At 35.3% G+C, this 19380-nt stretch overlaps 1 protein-coding gene across 15 annotated transcripts in view; it reads right to left on the bottom strand.

Moving 5' to 3' along the window:
- The window catches only part of ZBBX (zinc finger B-box domain containing), a 106480-nt gene that overhangs the window by 23725 nt on the left and 63375 nt on the right, over nt 1–19380 (bottom strand). For 14 of the 15 annotated variants that reach the window (XR_005383963.1, XR_005383959.1, XR_005383958.1 and 11 more), the window contains 6 exons: nt 19067–19187; nt 10965–11074; nt 10462–10562; nt 9016–9095; nt 6683–6822; nt 1299–1603 (listed from right to left, as the gene is read on the bottom strand). Coding sequence is in view for 8 of the 15 variants with exons in the window: in XM_038583797.1 (XP_038439725.1) it covers nt 1299–1603; nt 6683–6822; nt 9016–9095; nt 10462–10562; nt 10965–11074; nt 19067–19187 (857 nt within the window). In the remaining 7 variants the exon portion in view is untranslated. The remainder of the gene's footprint in view (nt 1–1298; nt 1604–6682; nt 6823–9015; nt 9096–10461; nt 10563–10964; nt 11075–19066; nt 19188–19380) is intronic. The other variant, XM_038583803.1, reaches the window with a different exon arrangement.

Here is a 19380-nt window from a genome sequence, read left to right on the forward strand (position 1 = left end):
GATTAAAATTAATGTGAATTTGGGACACCTGAGTGGCTCATTCGGTTAAGCATCTGCCTTTGGCTCATCATGATCCCAGGGTCCCAGAATGGAGCCCCATTTCAGGGGGCTCCCTCCTCAATGGGGAGCCTGCTTCTCCCTCTGCCTCTGCCTGCAGCTTCCCCTGCTTGTTCTCTCTCATTTTCTCTCTCTGTCAAATAAATGAATAAAATCTTAATACATATATATATACATATATATATATATATATATATGTATATATATATAAATTTGTTTGCTTGGAGTTTCTAGGCAAGAAACGTGTATTTAAACTATAAACCTATGTTACATGAAAGCCCAAGTTTTCCATTTTTCAGGTAATATATTTTATTGAGCTGGCCCAGATCCTCTGCAGAAACCAGTTTCTCTTTATCTTGTTGTATCTGTGAATGTGTCTCCCAGGATATTCCTTTAGTGACTGAGAAGACGTCTTAGGGAACAAGTTTCTACAAAGGTCTCAGTTCCAATTTTGCACTTCAAAAAGGAAGAAGACCCATCACAAAGTGGGCACAAATCCAGTTCCCCAAGCAGAAGTAGTAGCGGCTCAAAATCCATTCTTCTATGTTTTTGGTCCCACCTTCACCTTAGGCACCAAGGAGATTCATTTTGAATGACTTTGAAGGGCTGTTAAAATATTTGCCTTGCCTAATTTCCAAAAAATGTATTAGGTAATCATGATTACCTAAGATTTTTAATATATAGAACAGAGATTCAAATATACTTTCAAAACTTGGCATTAACGCAACAATGAGCTACTTTACTTTTTCTCTAAGATGAAATGAAAACTATACCCTATCTCTTTATTAGCCATGTTTCTGAAGGAATTGCCTTTAAAACCTTATACTTACATTAAGCCACAAAGACTGGTTCTATCTACATATCTGCACTTATTTCATTTTAACCAGTGGCTATACAGTAAAAAGCTAGAAAGGATTTATTATATTAAATTATTCATAATAATAAATTTCATTTAGAAAAGTAACAGCTCTCTTACCATGGTACATGAGGTGGGCCTTAAAGTGTTATTTGTCACAGAAAACCGTTTGTTATAATGGCATTTACCATATTAGAATTTGTCCTGTAGGTCATTAACATTCTTTCCTATATGAGTCATTCTGCTACCATCTCATGATAATATAAAGTAGCACATTTTAACTTCAATAGGTAGTAATATTTAAGAATATATTATGTCAATATAAAATTTTTCTGTGACATTTCTTATAAAAATTTTAATATAATCAACATAATGAGAGATTTACCAGTGGTGACTCTGTAGTTTTAGAATCTTCAAAGTTTGGCCTCTCATGCAGATTGCTAAATTCCAAGGAATCTTTGATGTCCTCAGATAATTGCTCCTTAATGGAAGGTTTTTCTAAATCTATACTTGGCAAAGAATCCTTGCTCTCAAGTGATACACAGGAATCATCAGACTTTTGATTGCTTTTCATATCTATCGTTTTCTCCTTGAAATTTCTTTCAAAAAAGCTGCTTTCCCCTAACTTCTCAGTGGCAGGAAAATAAACATCAGGATCCACGATGGTGTCAAATTTTGCATTTGAAGCTCCTGGTGTTGAAAACAATCATTTACAAAAGTTAAATAAAGTTGATAAAACTGTCAATAAGCCAACACTTCTGTGGTGTAAACCTTTGTCAATAAGCACTATTTTATCAACATTTCTTTACTGAGATCTCAGTGTTAAAATACTTTCACTCTGCTTATGTTTTAAATGATAATCATGATTTACTGATGTATTCAGACCTTAATGAGTTAGACTAATGGAAGGAGGTAAGATTTTATTTTGTAATGAAATCTCAAAATTGATGCACATTTTTATTTCAGCCTGTGGGTCAATTCTCACTTTCCTACATTCTCTCCTGCTCAAGTTTTACAATGGCAATTTATGAAAAATAATGCAGAGAGAACCTTATTTTCACATTTTGCCTCTTTTTCTTAGCATGCCTAGTGATGAGGTGAGGGCAAGGGGAAATCTGCAGATGAAAGAACAGTACCAGTTAGGGGCACAGAAAATGTTTAAGCTGGGACACCTGCCTCTGGAAAGCTACAAAATGAGCAAGATTATATTAGTCACCACCTCATTATGTCTGCTTTAAATAAATGAGTTGCTTTAGATCATTGGTTTTCAACCTGGGTGCACAATGGAATCATCCGAAGGTACTCTTTAAAACTGTCAGTGGATGAGCCTGACCCAAACCAATTAAATCAGATGCTGGGAATGGGTTTCAAGCACTGTTTTTTTCCACCTCCCTCCACCAAGTTCTCCAGGTGATTATAATGTGCAGCCAGATTGTGAAATATTGGTCTAAATTTTGTGAAGAATAAAAATTCTTTAACAATTTTTGCACCATATTGCAATCATTTTAAATAAACATATGTATATCATTATCCAGATTGAATATAGCTTCATCTGATTATCCCTATGCTCTTTCCAATATAAATATCTTATCTCTATAAATAGATGATATAAAATGGTAAAGGCTATGACTAAAATACTCTCCAGTGATGTAAATTCTGCGTTGCTGCCCAAAGGACTTACTCGTTGCAATCAGATGTTTGTATAGCTCGGCAATTACACATAGCATTTAGAACCTCCATTTCCAACAACTATCACCTCTTAAATCACACAAGTACTATGAGAAATATGGTAACTTGTACATCAGAGAAAACTTCATAAAAGCTGTTCAATTTAAGGAAACTTCCATTATAAGCTGTATTTTCCTCCTAAACCTTAATAGAAATTAGTTGATTTTTTTGGTGCAAAGAGATGCCATTTCCTATATATAAATGTCTACAACTAACCTCTGCAATATTTTTGGAAGTTTGCAAAATTCCACTATGAGGATCAATTGCTGCTGAAGAGGTGACAAAGCAGCCTTTTAATAATCTTTAAAATGTAATGCAGAAAGTATAGGCATGATCTAATTTAGTCTATTCAGGGGCACCTAGGTGGTTCAGTGGTTGAGTGTCTACCTTCAGCTCAGGTATGATCCCAGGGTCCTTGAATCGAGTCCTACATCAGGCTCCCCACAGGGAGACTGCTTCTCCCTCTGCCTGTGTCTCTGCCTCTCTCTGTGTGTCTCTCATGAATAGATAGATAAAATCTTTAAAAAAAATAATTTAGTCTATGAGACTTCATTGAAAGTCCCATTAAGTCATAAAAACCAGATGTCTTGGTTTAAGATTTAAAAATCAATTAATCTAATCTGTCACATCAACAGGCTAAAGAAGAAAAATCATAAGATCATATCAGTAGATGCAAACCAGAAATAAAAGGGAACTTCTTCAACTTGATAAAGACAATCTATAAAAGCCTTACAGTTAATATCATACTTAATGATGATAAACCAGATGCTTTAACCCTAAAATCAGGAAAAAGTTAAGGATGTCCCCCCTTCAACTCCTTTCCAACAACATGCTAGAAGTCCTAGCTAATGCAATAAAACAAGAAAAGGAAATAAGTATACAGATCAGGAAGGAAGAAATAAATCTAATTTTGTCCACAGATGACATAATTGTTTATGTACAAAATATGAAAGAAACAACCAAAAAACCCCTGGAATTAATAAGTTATTATAGTAAGGCTGCACAATAGGAGGTCAAGATACACAGATTAATCACTTTCTTACATGCCAACATGAATAAGTAAAACTTGAAATTAATAACACAATGCCATCATCATACAAAAAAACGAAATACATAAGAATGAACCTAGCAAAATATGTATAAGGGATATATGAGGAAAACTAGAAATCTCTGATGAAAGAAATCAAAGAACTAAATAAGAGGAGAAATAGTCCATATTCACAGATAGTTAGACTCAATATTGCCAACATGTCACTTTTTTCCAACTCGATCATAGATTCGATGCAATCTCAATTAAAATTCCAGCAAGTTATTTAGTGGATATTGATAAACTGGTTCTAAAGTTTATACAGAGAAGCAAAAGAGCCAGAAAAACTAACACAATAAGGAAGGAGAATAATGTCACTACACAACTTCAAGAATTACTATACAATTACAGCAATCAAGACAATGTGGTATTGGTAAAAGTATAGTAAAACTGATCAATGCAACAGAACAGAGAATCCATAGTTAGTCCTACATAAATATAGTCAACTGATCTTTGCCAAACAGCAAAGGCAAAATGATGGAGAAAAGATAGCTATTTCAACAAGTGGTGCTAGAACTGCAAATCCATATGCCCCCAAATTAATCTGGACACAGACCTTCCACCATTCACAAAAATTAACCCAAAAGAATGATAGATCTAAATGTAAAATGCAAAACTATAAAACTCTTAGAACATAAAAATCTAGATGATCTTGGGTATGGTGATGACTTTTTAAGACACACACCAAGGGCAGAATCCATGATAGAAATAATTGGTAAGCTGAACTTCATTAAAATTAAAAATCTGTTCTGTAAAAGAATTGCTAAAAGAATGAGAAGATAAACCATAGACTTAGGGAAAATAGTTCCAAAATGCATATCTGTTGAAGTACATTATCCAAAATATTAAAAAATCTAAAATCTCAACAGTAAGAAAATGGAAAACTCAATTAAGAAATGGGCCAATGACCTTCATATCTTCATTAAAGAAGATATGTATATGGCAATAAGCATATAAAATTATGTTCCATATCATATGCCATTAGGGAATTGCAAGTTAAAACAACAATGGAATCCACTCCACAATTTTTGGAATGACGAAAATCCAAAACACTGACAATATCATATGTTGGCAAGTATGTGGAGAACAAGAAGTCTCATGCATCGCTGGTGGGGATGCAAAATGGTACAGCCACTTTAGAAGACAGTTTGGTGATTTCCTACAAAATTAAACATATTTTTACCATGTGATCTAACAACTACAATCCTTGGTATTTACCCAAATGAGTTGAAAAGTTATGTTCAAATATATGTGGATGTTTATAGCACCTTTATTCAGAATTGCCAAAACTCAGAATCAACCAAATTGTTCTTCAATAAGTAAATGTCTAAATAAATTGTGATACGTCCAAACACTGAAATATGATTCAGTACAAAAAAGAAAAAAAAAAAAGGAGCCATCAAGCCATGAAAAGACATGGAGGCACCTTTAAGTGCACATTACTAAGTGAAAAAAAAGCCAGTATGAAAAGATTACATAGTCTATCATTCCCGCTACGTGACATTCTGGAAAAGGCTAACCTATAAAGTAAAAAGATCAGTGGTTGCCAGGAGTTAGGAGAGAGGGAGATAATTTAAAAGGCAGAGCACAGAGTATTTTTAGGGCACTATACAATTTTTTATGATTCTATAATGGTGGATACATGTCATTATAAATTTGTTCAAACCCACAGAATGTACAATACCAAGATTGAACCATAATGTGAACTATGGACCTTGGGTGATAACAGCGTGTAAGTCTGTTTGTTGATTGTAACAAATATACTACTCTGGTTTGGGATGTTGATAATGAGAGAAGCTATGAGTTTGTGAAAGCATAGTGTGTATGAGAACGATCTGTATTTCCCGCTCAGTTTTGCCGTGAACCCAAAACTGCTCTAAAAAGTAAAGTCTATTTACATAAATCAAGTATCTTTAAAGTAACACTCAATGGGTATTTATATTCAGCATGTTTCCAAAGGCAACTGGAATATCAGGCTCCAGGTAGGTAAAAAAAATATCTTTTTGGAGCTATGTAAAGTCCTAAATACCCATATGGATATAGTTCACAGTTGGTCATAATGATTTAGAGGCTTATTAAAGATGTCAAGACAGGCAGGATTACCACAAATCATGGTTCTCTGCCATCTACTACCCAATCAGAATGTAATCATCAGTTTTATAACTAGTTATTTTAAAAAAATGCTCTCAGGTTTCTCTCAATCCTTAATATAAGGTACATTTATTCATTTTTCTGAAAATCCTACATAGGTTAAAAATAATATTTGAAAGGCAGATTAAAAACAATCAAGTTCCTATGTTTTAGCTTAGGAAAATGCCATCTAAGAAAGCAAGTGACATGTTCAAGGTCACACAATGATTTAAGGCAGAAAGGGAAATGAAATTGGACTCCCAGACCAAGATAATTTATTGTGAGTGTCTTTAAATGGTGCTCTCCCCATCTGGAAATTGAAATCAGACATTTGCACACAGCATTCTAAACTATAAATTCTAAGGAATTTACTAGTAATAACAATGTAGATATATAAGCACAATGATTTGTTTTGGTTTGGTTTTATCACTTACGTGAAACTTTACATCAAATCTGAATATTTTGTGAGAAGATTTGATGCAAGGGAGGGCAATATGGTGCCAATTAGATTTTCATCATCCATGTAAGTGTTGTAAAAAGTTCACCCATGTTATCTTTTAAATGCTAGCTCGGTCCATAATAACTTTTAGAGACAACCAACAGTGGCTGCTTTCCTTCTGAATATAAACACTGTTGTCCATTGACTGAAAAGAGTATTTGCTAGAAAATTACATATTTTCAACCAAGTTTTTCTAAGTACTAAATTTTCTGGTTTTAGAATGAATGACATAGTGATAAAGCTTCTACATATTGCAATACCTCCTGGTTTTATTAACTTGCCAACATTCATTGTTAATAATATTAATCCACAAGAAAAAAATTACCTTTTGAGTTATTTTTACCATAAGAAGAGCTGTTGTTCGGATGAAGATGTAAGAGGTCTGTTTTTCCCTTGGTGAAAACATGATGTTGATAGATGTCATTTTCATACAGAAAAGTATTCTGATAATCATGAAATGTGCAACTTTCGTGTTTAGGGACAAGCAAAAGAGAAGAGTTGAAAGAAATGATATAGAAAAGAAAGTTAAAAGTCCCATTTGTTTTATTAAAACAAATAGAGCAAAACCTTGAGGGAATAGAATTATTCACATTAATTAATTTATTTTTTAACCTTATTGTGGACACATTCTAAAACCACATGTAGTAGTATTACAGCTTTTAAAGAAACAGGCAACTGGTCCAAATCTGATTCAACTGAATGATGTTAATTGATAGCTTCTTTTAAATAATATTCTGAAATGAGTTTGGTTCCTTATATTCCTTCCTCTAAAAATGGAGAGTTATCTTTCAATCTCATTGAAATCTGATGAAATCAGTGTTTTATGTATTTGATTTATTCTGTCCTATTGTAAATGGCATTATTCTTTAAATTTGATGTTATATGTGTTGCTGGCATATAGAAATAAAATTGATTTTTGTATGTTGAAAAAAAGAAATCAGTGTTTTATTACTTAAATAAACGTTTTCTTCATCAATGAACTATCAGAATAAAAAAGCCATATGTGATATTTATTTTCAATTTTAATAATGATCACTTTATACTAGCATATGTAAATTTTAAATAACATTTTCTATGAATTGAATAACATATTTAATAATTCTCAATATTTATGTAAGCTTTACATAGTACCACCAAAAAACTGGATTATGCTCCATGTCACTTATGATCCCTTCCTTTATGATTCTTCTCAGAAAAGAAGAAACACTACAGGCTCTTCCAAACTCAAGATGCAAAATCATTGCCAAACCATGATCAGTAACTCTCTCTGCCTTCTGTAACACCCTAAATGGAGGTCAAAGCAGGATTTGTGATAAGATATACAAAAGAGGGGATCCCTGGGTGGCGCAGCGGTTTAGCGCCTGCCTTTGGCCCAGGGCACGATCCTGAAGACCCAGGATCGAATCCCACGTCGGGCTCCTGGTGCATGGAGCCTGCTTCTCCCTCTGCCTGTGTCTCTGCCTCTCTCTCTCTCTCTCTGTGTGACTATCATAAATAAATAAAAATTTTTAAAAAATTAAAAAAAGATATACAAAAGAATCAAATAGAGAGCAGAGATGTCATTCATTTCCTTAGTAATATGGTAGCCCATATAAATCTCTTATCTACTGACTGAAAGATTATCTCCTACCAAAAGCACATTTTCTGCTAAATATCTGGGTCCAAACATGGGGCTTTTCAGATCTAAGTGCTTCACTTAGGCCCACTGTTCCAAAATGCTGACAAGGCCTAAGTTGATCTGAACATATAAACAAAAACTGGTGTAGGGGCTACTTAATGGGAACTTCATTCAGCTGTTTACCTAATTTAATACTCTGTAGTCAAAACACATGAAACCCTAGCCAAAGTTTCAACAGCAAAGGAGACCTGGAGTCATTTTATCATTACGAACAGATACAGCTAGATATTATTTTTCACTTGTAAATGACAAAATTCTAAAAAAAAAAAAGTTACAAAGTGAACCATTATACTTCATTTATTTATCACATAGGAAAATCTACCTAGTAAAAATCTATAGTTTGGGAATTTTTTATGTCTAACTAACCATTAATATGTGTTTTTATTTAAGGATCATAGCAAACCAAAATAAGACAAATCCAAAGAGTATCTTTGGTGAAAAGAAGAAACCTCATATATGTCACCTTGGTAAAGTCATTTCAAATAATAATGTTAAATTCAGAAGTATCTATTAAGTAATCCAGATATTAGGTAAGAATATAAACATATCATTATAGCCACTTTTCTAATTTTTGAATGTGGCAAATATTAGCAATATTGCACACAAGTTTAAAAATGACTTTAAAAAAAATAAAATAAACATGACCTTGTAAAATATATTCTAACATTGAAATCACTTAGTTTTTACATCGTGAATTTCTCATTTAAAGAGATAGTTGATTTGAGGGGGTAGGTTTTTTAATAAGCATCAAAAAATGAATTAGATGGGGCAACCCAGGCGGCTCAGCAGTTTAGCGCCGCCTTCAGCCCAGGGCATGATCCTGGAGACCCAGGATCAAGTCCCATGTCAGGCTCTCTGCATGGAGCCTACTTCTCCCTCTGCCAGTGTCTCTGCCTCTCTCTCTGTCTCTCTCAGGAATAAATAAAATCTTAAAAAAAAAAAAAGTGAAACTTAAAAAAAATGAATTAGAAAGATCTTACCTTTTTTGACTATCTGCATCTGCTAACTCAACTTTGTAGGACACTATGTCTCCTGGTTCTTCATATTCCTCTTCATAAGTCTTATTAAATGCATATAGTATAATATTAGTATGTTCAATAAGTGGACTCTACATTAACAAGCTAACTTGTATGTAATATTTAGAGAATTTTTTTCCTATAAATAACGTCATGGGCTTTCTGACTATGTGCCATAGAACATTAATTCTAGAAGAACTAAACAAATTCAGCAACTCTTTGTTGAGGCCATTTGCTATGTCAGCCATTTTATCAGTATTATAACACACCTGGAGATAACAATAATAGCTGTTTTATTATGTAACTACTGCGTGCCAAATAGGCTAGTGACTGAAATGTTTTTAGGGACAACATGTATGGGCTTACTCTATGCATCAACAAAGTGATGACAAGCACACACACACTATGTGAGCACATGTGCTTATTTGTTCAATATCTTAAACTTATCCAGAGGGGAATTAAAATGTTGCTAGGCACACATGCAGACAGAACAGGAGCTATTAACCTTGAGAAGAAAGTAGTATTTAAAGAGGTACTTCCATTCTAGTCTTTTTCTGTGACAACCACAGGGAGAAAACTATCAAGGACAAGTAGTACATTCAGCTACTAGATGATTAGAAAGTCAGAAATGTGCTGAGTTTGTCAAAATTTAACCCTTCAGCCTAAGCTCTACCTCTGATTGGCTTGAACTTCAGTTGATTGTACTTCGTGTCTCCTAGAGGTTTTCATTCAAGTTATTATTATACTAAAACCCTTATACCTTAGTACCATTTTTCCTTTAAACAGAAAATAGGGATGCCTGGGTGGCTTAGCAGTTGACCATCTGCCTTTGGCTCAGGATGTGATCCCGGGGTCCCAGGATCGATCAAGTCCCACAACAGGCTCCCTGCATGGAGCCTGCTTCTCCCTCTGCCTCTCTCTCCTCTCTCTCTCTCTCTCTCTCTCTCTCTCTCTCTCTCTCTCTCTCTCCCTCTCTCTCTGTCTCTCATGAATAAATAAATAAAATCTTTAAAAAAACAGAAAATAATATTAGATGACATTCAAGAAACTACATGTATACAAATAAATAGATACCATATAAAGACCAATTTTTGTTTAAAAAGACTGATAACATAAAGAACTAAATAAAATAAGCTCTAAGCTACATTTCTATAAGTTAAAAGTAGTGCATTTCTCACAATACAAGCTTCCAAAAATGCCACAATAACAGTACAGCCCCCAGACTTACTGCCTACATTGAAAATAATATTGTTTTATTCTTTCAGCATATTTAAATTCAAATTCTTGTAAATTTTCTTCCCAACAGTATTGAATTATGAAAAAAACTCTTGTTGAAAATAATATGTAGTTGTAGCTATATGTTATGAATTTCTTGTTTGTTAAGTAATAGAGTAGTCATTATGCACTTACATCATCCAGTTCGACTATTTTTAGAGATGGTTCGGGTCTCTCTACCTTTAATTCTTCTACTGGAAGAAAAAGTGCTGGGTGTTGTATTTTGGTCTCCTCAACTAGGAAATAAGATCAGGAAATAATATCATCAAGGAATATACTTCACCTGATAATTCCCTATCTTCAAATAACATAGTCAACAATAAAGGAATAACTTTCTTTTGTGCATCCATCCATGCTAATATGTAAATGCTATCAATTTTCCCAGCTCAGGTAAAATACACATTTTCTTAACACTCAATATTTAAATAAATAAAATTATTTAATTTAAGGCAAAGTACATGTATTAAACAGGAAGAGGAGCATGCCTGATTCTGATCTAGAGACAAAAGGTGCATAGTCCAGTTGAGGCTAATATAGTAAGAAAATAAAACAAAACACAAAAGCAGATGCTGACTAAAGCTTAGCATGTAAAATTTGAAATAATAAATTAGAAGATATCTAATCAAGGGTGAACTAACCACCACTGTCTTCATCACTTTCATTCTGGGAACACTTTGCCTCACTAGCAGTTTTACACTGAGGTATGAATGTATCTGGTAGCATGTTTCGAAGCTGCTCCTGTGGAGTTCTACGAAACAAGAAAGAAGTAATTAAAAGACTGAAATACATTATCTGAAATTTTTCCAGACAAGATCTTGATGTATTACACAAACATGTGAGTATACAAAATTAATGATGAAACCAAAGTTAATACTTCTAATTCACAGAAGTATGATTGTATAACAGAACCTTAATCTACTAAAATAATTTTGTAAACCAAATTAACATCACACAAGATTTTTCAACTGCATGTCCTACTGTTTTTCATTCAGGATGAAAATCAAAGTTATGACAGAGGTCAGTGTTCTTGCAGAAGCCACATGTAGTCCATGAAACACACTACCTGCTTTAAAAAGCTAATTTATGGGGGCACCTGGGTGGCTCAGTCAGTTAAGCACTCGACTCTTGGTTTCAGCTCATGGTATGATATCAGGGTCCTAAGACTAAGTAAGCCCTGCATCAGCCTCTGTGCTCAGGAGGGAATCTGCTTGAGGATTCTCTCTCTCCCACTCCCTTTGCCCCTACCATTGTTTATACTCTCTCTCTGAAATAAAGAAATCTCAAAAAAAAAAAAAAAAAAGCACTGATTTATGAAAGTGCGTTGTATATCACAGCCTAGGTATTATGTTGATAGGTTCTAGGGAAACCTAAAGACATTCTTCTAAACCTCCACCAAGGCAACAGGATGATAAAATCTGTTCCCATCATATGAATGTAGTGTGTTCTGATTGTTGCATTTATTAACCAATTAATGAGGTCTAATATGGCCCATCTCTTACAGACAACAACAAAACACAGGAATTCTCAGAGGTCAAGATTATATATCTGGCTCTAGAGGATATTCCCAAATTACTGGGAAGGTGACACTTTTCAATCAAGTAAGTAGCTACAGGCCTTCCAGGCCATGCCAGCTCACAGAGTCCTCAGGTAAAAGTCAGGGCCTTCTTAATGATAATAGTATATAGCACTGATACAAAGCTTAGAATGTACCAGGCCCTATTCTAAGTAATTTGAGATGTTAAATATTACTAGGTATATTAAATAGGCACCAGTATTATCTTAATTTTACAGATGAGAAAACAGAGACATAAATAGGTAACCCAATATGTTCAAAGTCATTCAGGTAGTAAATACAGAAGAGGAATTTGAACCCAAGGAGTCGACCTTCCCAGGTCAATGTTCTTAACCATTATTTACTCTATATGGCCTCTCCCAACTCACAAAGGCAATAAAAGTTGATAATCTGGCAATCTGCAATAGATTCAACTTGTTCATTTTCTCAATATATATGATGTATATATCAGAACATTCCAAAATATTTATATATTATTCAGCTTTGTGTCTTAACAAATTTGATGAGTATGACATCTTACATCTATAATTTAATTAAGTGATGGAAAATATTAAAGAATAAAGGTCAAAACAAACTGGCACCTGGCCACCAGAAACCTCTTTCCAGTTTGACACAGATATACTATACAAAAAAAAAAATCAATCATAGATGCACATGAATATACTATTATCCAGAACTCCTTCTTTCTGAAGTAAAAATTGATCTAATTTTATGAGCAAAGTCCTGAACCAAAGGTTTAGAGAGTCTAGACAATAGAGTATTGGAACTATTGATTGTATATTCTTTTTTTCTAAGATTTTATTTATTTATGCATGAGAGACATAGAGAGAGACAGAGGTGCAGAGACACAGGCAGAGGGAGAAGCAGGCTCCATGCAGGGAGCCAGACATGGGACTCGATCCCGGGTCTCCAGAATCCCACCCTGGGCCCAAAGCGGCACTAAACCACTGAGCCACCGGGGCTGCCCTTGATTGTATATTCTGAACTCCATATTTTGTAGATGAAAAAAAAATGTAGACCAACATATTTTATGGGATTTTCCCATGAACAAACAACTGATCAGTCAATGAACGAGGTCTATATTCTGGATATGGGGACCCTGGCACCAATGCTTGCTTGAAAGACCACGCCACATCAATTAAAGGTGAAATATCTTTTAGAATAAGATGACCTCACCATATTTTCCTCAAAATTTAAACAAATATTTATTGAACACTGACTAACTGACAAGTATCCACTACTGAGTTTCATATCTAAAAGACTATTATGGGCATTACACTTTACATGAGATATGGACACCCTAGATAGAGTTGCATAGGAATAAACATAAGAGTATATGAATGAACTTAAAGCCCTGCCACATAAACCACAATGGGCCAGAACTATACACCTATTAAAATAACCACCATCAAACAAACAAACAAACAACCCTGAAAACACCAGGAACTGGCAAAGATGGAAAGGAACCAGAACTCATACGTTGTGGGAAAGGATGCAAACTGTGCATTTGCTTTGCAGAAATCGTCTGATCGTTTCTCATAAAGATAAACATTCACTTACCACACGATCTAGCCATCCCAGCCCAGGCATTTACCCAGGGAATTAAAAACTTATATTCAAAGAAAAACCTATTTGCAAATGTTTCTAACAGATTTATTCATAATTGCCACAGAAACCCAGAAATCAGCAGGAAGTTCTTCAACAGACTAATGGATAAACTGTACATGAGGATGATGAAAATCTCCTCCACAATTAAAAAAAAAAGGGATTTCAATTCACTGAAGAGCACAGATGATTCTTAAATGCATTTAGCTGAAGAAAGGACACAAAGGCTACATATTGTGTGGTCTCATTTACATGACATCCGGAAAAAGGCAAATGTGTATGGATGGAAACAGATTGATGGTTACCATGTGTTGGGGAAAAAGGATCAACTACAAAGGGGAAGCAAAAGGGAATTTGGGGGCAATAAAACCGTGCTGTTTAGTACTATGGTGAACTATGCTTGACTCCAGGCATTTGTAAAAACCCACAGAACCGTACACATATTTGTGCTATTCAAATTTTTAAAAGTACTGGGGATATGGACATAATCCAGTGAATGGCAAAAATGATTCTAAAGGAGGTAGGAAAGAAATGAGGGTCATGGCCTCAGCAACTTTGGAGAAAAATATCTTCACTGGATATGGTGAGCTAAAGATAAAAAAGCACGACACACAAGCAAGGTACTGTAGTTGGTAAATTTTTTTCTCATAGTAATATTAGTTTGCAATTCTGAAACTACTATATATATGCGCATATATATGTATACACACAAACACTCTAGAGATGATAAATGAATAAATATATCATAGATAATGAAAGTCAAGATTCTCACTGAGGGTGAAAGAAACTACAAATAAGCAAAGGGAGAACGTGATGCTGGTTTGTACTCAGAGGTAGGAGTGTACACTCACGTTTACTTAACAGATGCTCAAGTAGACAGATACAGAAATAAATTTGGTTGCATGTGTGTAGTGGGTAAGTATACATACATATATTTCCTAGATGTTCTCTGAGAAGACCTAGGCTCTGTGGTACCTGTGTAACCATGATCATACCTGTAATCCAGAGCTTTCTGAATTCCATTTTCCCAAAAAAAGGAATTAAGATTAGTTGGAAAATTATATCTGGGCTAGGGCACAGAAATGCATCTTGGGTGTCAGAAAAATGAAGAGATGTTTCAAACAAATGAACCAAGAAACAAAAAAGGAGGAGACTACATTGAAAGCAGAGTGGAGTCAACCTGAATCAGCTCTCAGTGGCCAAGCCAGGAACCATTTGAGTCATAAAATAAATAACAGTAGTATGGAATATTAATCCAAAAAATAAAATACATATCCATGAGTCCCCACAAATAAACAAATGAATAAATTAGTGAAAGGGGGGAGGGATAGTCTCTCCCTGAAGGATTCTCATTAATAAGTATAGAAGAAATAAAGGAAACAGAAAATCCCAGTTTTTCTGCTGCTGACAAAATCCACTGATATAGTAAAATTAGTAGGGGAAAGTTTAAGGAAAAACAGGATTTTATATCACCTCAAGGCATCTCCCCTAAAACCTTTATTAATTACTATGATATGAATGTGCTTGCCCCCTCACAAAAGTCATATGTTGAGATCCTAACACCCAATGTGATGGTATTAAGAGATGGGGTCTTGGGGATCCCTGGGTGGCTCAGGGGTTTAACGCCTGCCTGTGGCCCAGGGCGTGATCCTGGAGTCCCTGGATCGAGTTCCACATCGGGCTCCCTGCATGGAGCCTGCTTCTCCTTCTGCCTGTGTCTCTGCCTCTCTCTCTCTCTCTCTCCCTCTCTCTCTCTCTCTCTCATGAATATTTTTTTTAAATTCTTAAAAAAAAAAAGAGAGAGAGATGGGGTATTTGGGAGATGATGAAGTCATGAAGGTATAGCCCCATGTGGGACTGATGCCCTTACAGAAGAGGTCCAGAAGACCCACGTAAGGACACAGCAAAAAGATGGCCTCCTATGAACCGGAAAGCAGGCTATTGCTAGACTCTGAGTTTGCCAGTATCTTCATCTTGGCCTTCCAACCTCCAGAACTCTGAAAAATAACCGTTTGTTGTTTGCAAGTTACTCAGTTTATGTTGTTCTGTTACAACATCCCAAATGGACAAAGACAGAAATTGGTACCAGCAGTGGGGTGCTGGTAAAAATGTGGATGCAGCCTCAGAACTCACTGATGAGTACAGGTTGAAAGAGGTTTAAAGTTAGTATTAGTAAATATATATATTGCTATGAAAGAAGCTTTAAAGACAATTCTGGTGAGAGGAGAACCGAGGAAAAGCCTCAGTCTTCTTACAGAACACCTAAGCAACCCTGAGCAGAGTATCCATAGAAATATGATTGGTAAACACTATTCTGCTGAAGCATCAAATGAAATAAGGAACACATTATTGGATACTGGAGGAAAAGCAATTTTCATTAACAAAGTGGCAATGAACTTGGCTGAATTGTGCCCGCGTCCTGGTGTTTTACATAAGTTAGACCTTATGAGCAATGTAAGGTAGAACTTAAGAGTGATATAAGGTAGAACTTACGAGCAATGAAATTAGTTCTGTGGCTAAGACAATTTCTAAGCAAAGTATGGAAAGAGAGGCTTGGTTTCTCTTGACTGCTCACAATAAAATGCAAGAAGGGAGAAATGACTTAAAAATAGAATTATTAATCAAAAGATAAGCAAAACCTTGTGTGAAATTCTCAGAACGTTCATATTGAAAGGAATGAGAAGGACTATTCAGGAGAGAACAGGAAGTATATGGCCAAAGGGTCATCTGATCCAGAGATTAGTCAGAGCCATCTAAATAGAAGTCATGACTTTTATCAGAGACAATGGAAAAATGACCTCCAAAGGCAGTTCCAAAGTCATCAGGGCTATCTCTCCCATCATGGGCACAGAAAGCTCCAGGCAGAGAACTGTTGGGGCAATGCCTGGTGAAACTATGAGAGCAAGGGTGCCCCTGTAACCCCAAGCTAAAATAGCCCCATAATTCCATTGACAGTGTGTGACCCCACACAGAGCTATCATAGAAATGGGACCCCCTCCAAAGCCATGGGAGCAGAGCTACCCAGAATCTTGGGGGCCCAGCCGCTGCCCAGTATAGCTGTGGGGACACTTGCCTTAGTGTGTCTGGAAGGCAGGACACCCACTCTGGTGTGTCTGGAAGGTGAGACTTCCATCTCAGTGGGCCTTGGAGTGCAGAGCATCAATGAAGAGGATAATTCTCAAGACTTTACGGTTTAGTAGAATTTGGCCCTGTTGCGTTTCAGACTTGCTTAGAACCAGCTACTCCTTTCTTCTTTCCTATTTCCCTCTTTGGAAGGGAAATATCTATCCCACGCCTGTCCCACCATTATATTTTAGAAGCACATAACATATTTAAGTCATCACAGAGAGTAATTTGCCTGAGAATGAATCACACACTAAATCTTACCCATACCTGACTTAGATGATAGTTAGATGAGACTTTGGACTTCAGCCTTGAGTTGACGCTAGAACAAGTGAAACTTTTAGGGGCTATTAGGACAGAATAAACATATTTTACATGTGAGAGATTCATGAACCTTGCAGGGGCCAGGGCAGAAAGCTCTGTTTGGAATAGTTCATAATTTGCCATCCTAACCCCAAAGTGATAGTATTAGCAGGTGGGCCTTTGTGAGATAAGCTCATGAGGATAGAGCCCTCATGAATGGGATTAGTCCCTTATGAAAGGGTTGTGAGAGAGATGCTTTGCCCTTTCTGCCACGTGAGGATACAGTGATGGCCATCAGACGATAGCCATCTGTGAACCAAGAGGCTGGTTCTCTCCAAACACTGAATCTGCTGGCACCTTTATCGTGGACTTCCCATCCTTAGAAACTGAGAAATGAATGTCTGTGTTCATAAGCTACCTGGTCTACGGTACTCTGTGTAACAGCCCAAGACGTTATTTACAAAGGGAAAAGAGTGTACAGTGGAGAAGCTTAGCGAACACCACATTACCACCAGGTTAACATCTTGATGATAAGATACACTGACAATATGACCCTGTGAGAAGGGTATATCCTCTCTGTGTTGTCCTTCTTCAAAATGCACAACCTCAACTTAATTATGAGAAAAAACAAACAAACATCAGATCCACATTGAATATATCCTATAAAACACCTGGCAAGTACTCTTTAAAAATGTCAAGGTCTTGAAAGACAAGGAAAGACTGAGGAATTATAATGGGGAAGGAGATTTGATTTTTAAAAATAAATAAATAAATAAAAAACAATTTGGAATCCTGGATTGGATCCTGAAGTGGAATAAGGATGACAGTAGAGAAACTATGAAATCTCAATAAAAGTCTGTAGTTCAATTAATAATATTGTACCAATTTTAATCTCTTGGTTTTGATACATGCACTATGGTTATGTAAGATATTGCCATTGTGGAAAGCTGAATGAATATGTGGGAAATCTTAATATTCTTTTACACCTCCTCGGTATTCAAAATATGTATATATATTGAAATCTGCCACATGAGAAACAGTTAAAGGAGCATAGGAGTAGATAGTAACCTGTCAAACAGAAGTTTCAAGGAAGATATGAGGGCTGACTTAAAAAATCTGAAGGAATGCCACGGAGAGGAAGAATTCAATTTGCTCTGTATTGGCTTAATTGGTAAGAGTTGAGACCACGTTTAGAAACCAGTCAGAAACAAATTACAGCTCAGTAGGAGATATTACAGCAGTCAGAATGTTCCAAAGATGGAATGGGCCATCTCAGAAGATAGTTTTATACAACTGAAGGTGAAGCAAGGGCTTGCTGATCACTCCTCAGATGCATTCTAGACAGATCCTCCAACACATTGCTCCTCAAAATGCAGTTCAGAGACTAGAATTACCCACATCAATATCAGCTGGTAGCTGTTAGAAATTCAGAAATGCAGAGTGTCAGGCCCCACCCAGATCTACTGAAAAAGAATCTATATTTTGCCAGTCTGCAAGTGATTCATAGGCATAATAAAGTGCAAGCAGTAATGCTATAGGGCAAAGTGAGCCTTTAAAGGTATCTCCCAATATGGATCTTATTTAATCATAAAATTGTGAATGACTCTGACATGTACTCAGTCGTAATTCTGGTCCAATATTTAATGGTTTAACTTTTAAACAATTCATAAAATAATGCATCTAGTGAGATAGCCTTTGAATAAAATAATTGAATACTATTAATAAAACTATAATATTAAAGGTCTAATTAACTTAAGTAGATTCTGAGAAATAGAGTCTCAAAAGCTTATGCTAATGTAAAAAAATGAGATTAATACCTTTTCAAAGTAATCTTTCATTTATTGCATTATTTTTGCTATCATTCTTAAATTCTATACCATATTTGTGCCTTTTTCCTCACTACACATTTGCATTTCTCCTAGCAAACTCTAAATTAATGGTGCATCACACATATAAATAAAATTTAAATTCTTATTAGAACAGTAGAAGCTTCACAGGGATTTAATATTGCTTTAAAATTATTTATGCAAATATGAAGCACACATATAAAATTGCTACAAAAAAGCATGTCACACAAGCCAGGAACATAAATAGCTTTTATATTTCTTATTAATAATGAAAAGCTTCAGAAAATACCTTCTGTGTTTTTTAAGCCATAATTTTTCCATATAGGATAGACTGTCTTCCTTAAACTCAATATTGAGTGGTTCTCTCCAAATTTTCAGATTAGTTTGTACTTCACATTCTTCCAATGAGTCTATAAAAATAAACATCATGTGCAAAATTAATGTAAACTAATCTATAAATTACAGCTTTCAAGATACAGAACTCACCATTTTTGAAGCAAATATGCTTGATATTTATCCATGCAATCAATAGTTCTAGGCTTAATTAATGCAAAAGTGTTAAATGTTAGTGATTTATAAAGTGACTTTATAGACAGTTTTCTT

The sequence above is a fragment of the Canis lupus genome, chromosome 34, assembly GCF_011100685.1.
Source record: "Canis lupus familiaris isolate Mischka breed German Shepherd chromosome 34, alternate assembly UU_Cfam_GSD_1.0, whole genome shotgun sequence".
Taxonomy (NCBI): domain Eukaryota; kingdom Metazoa; phylum Chordata; class Mammalia; order Carnivora; family Canidae; genus Canis; species Canis lupus.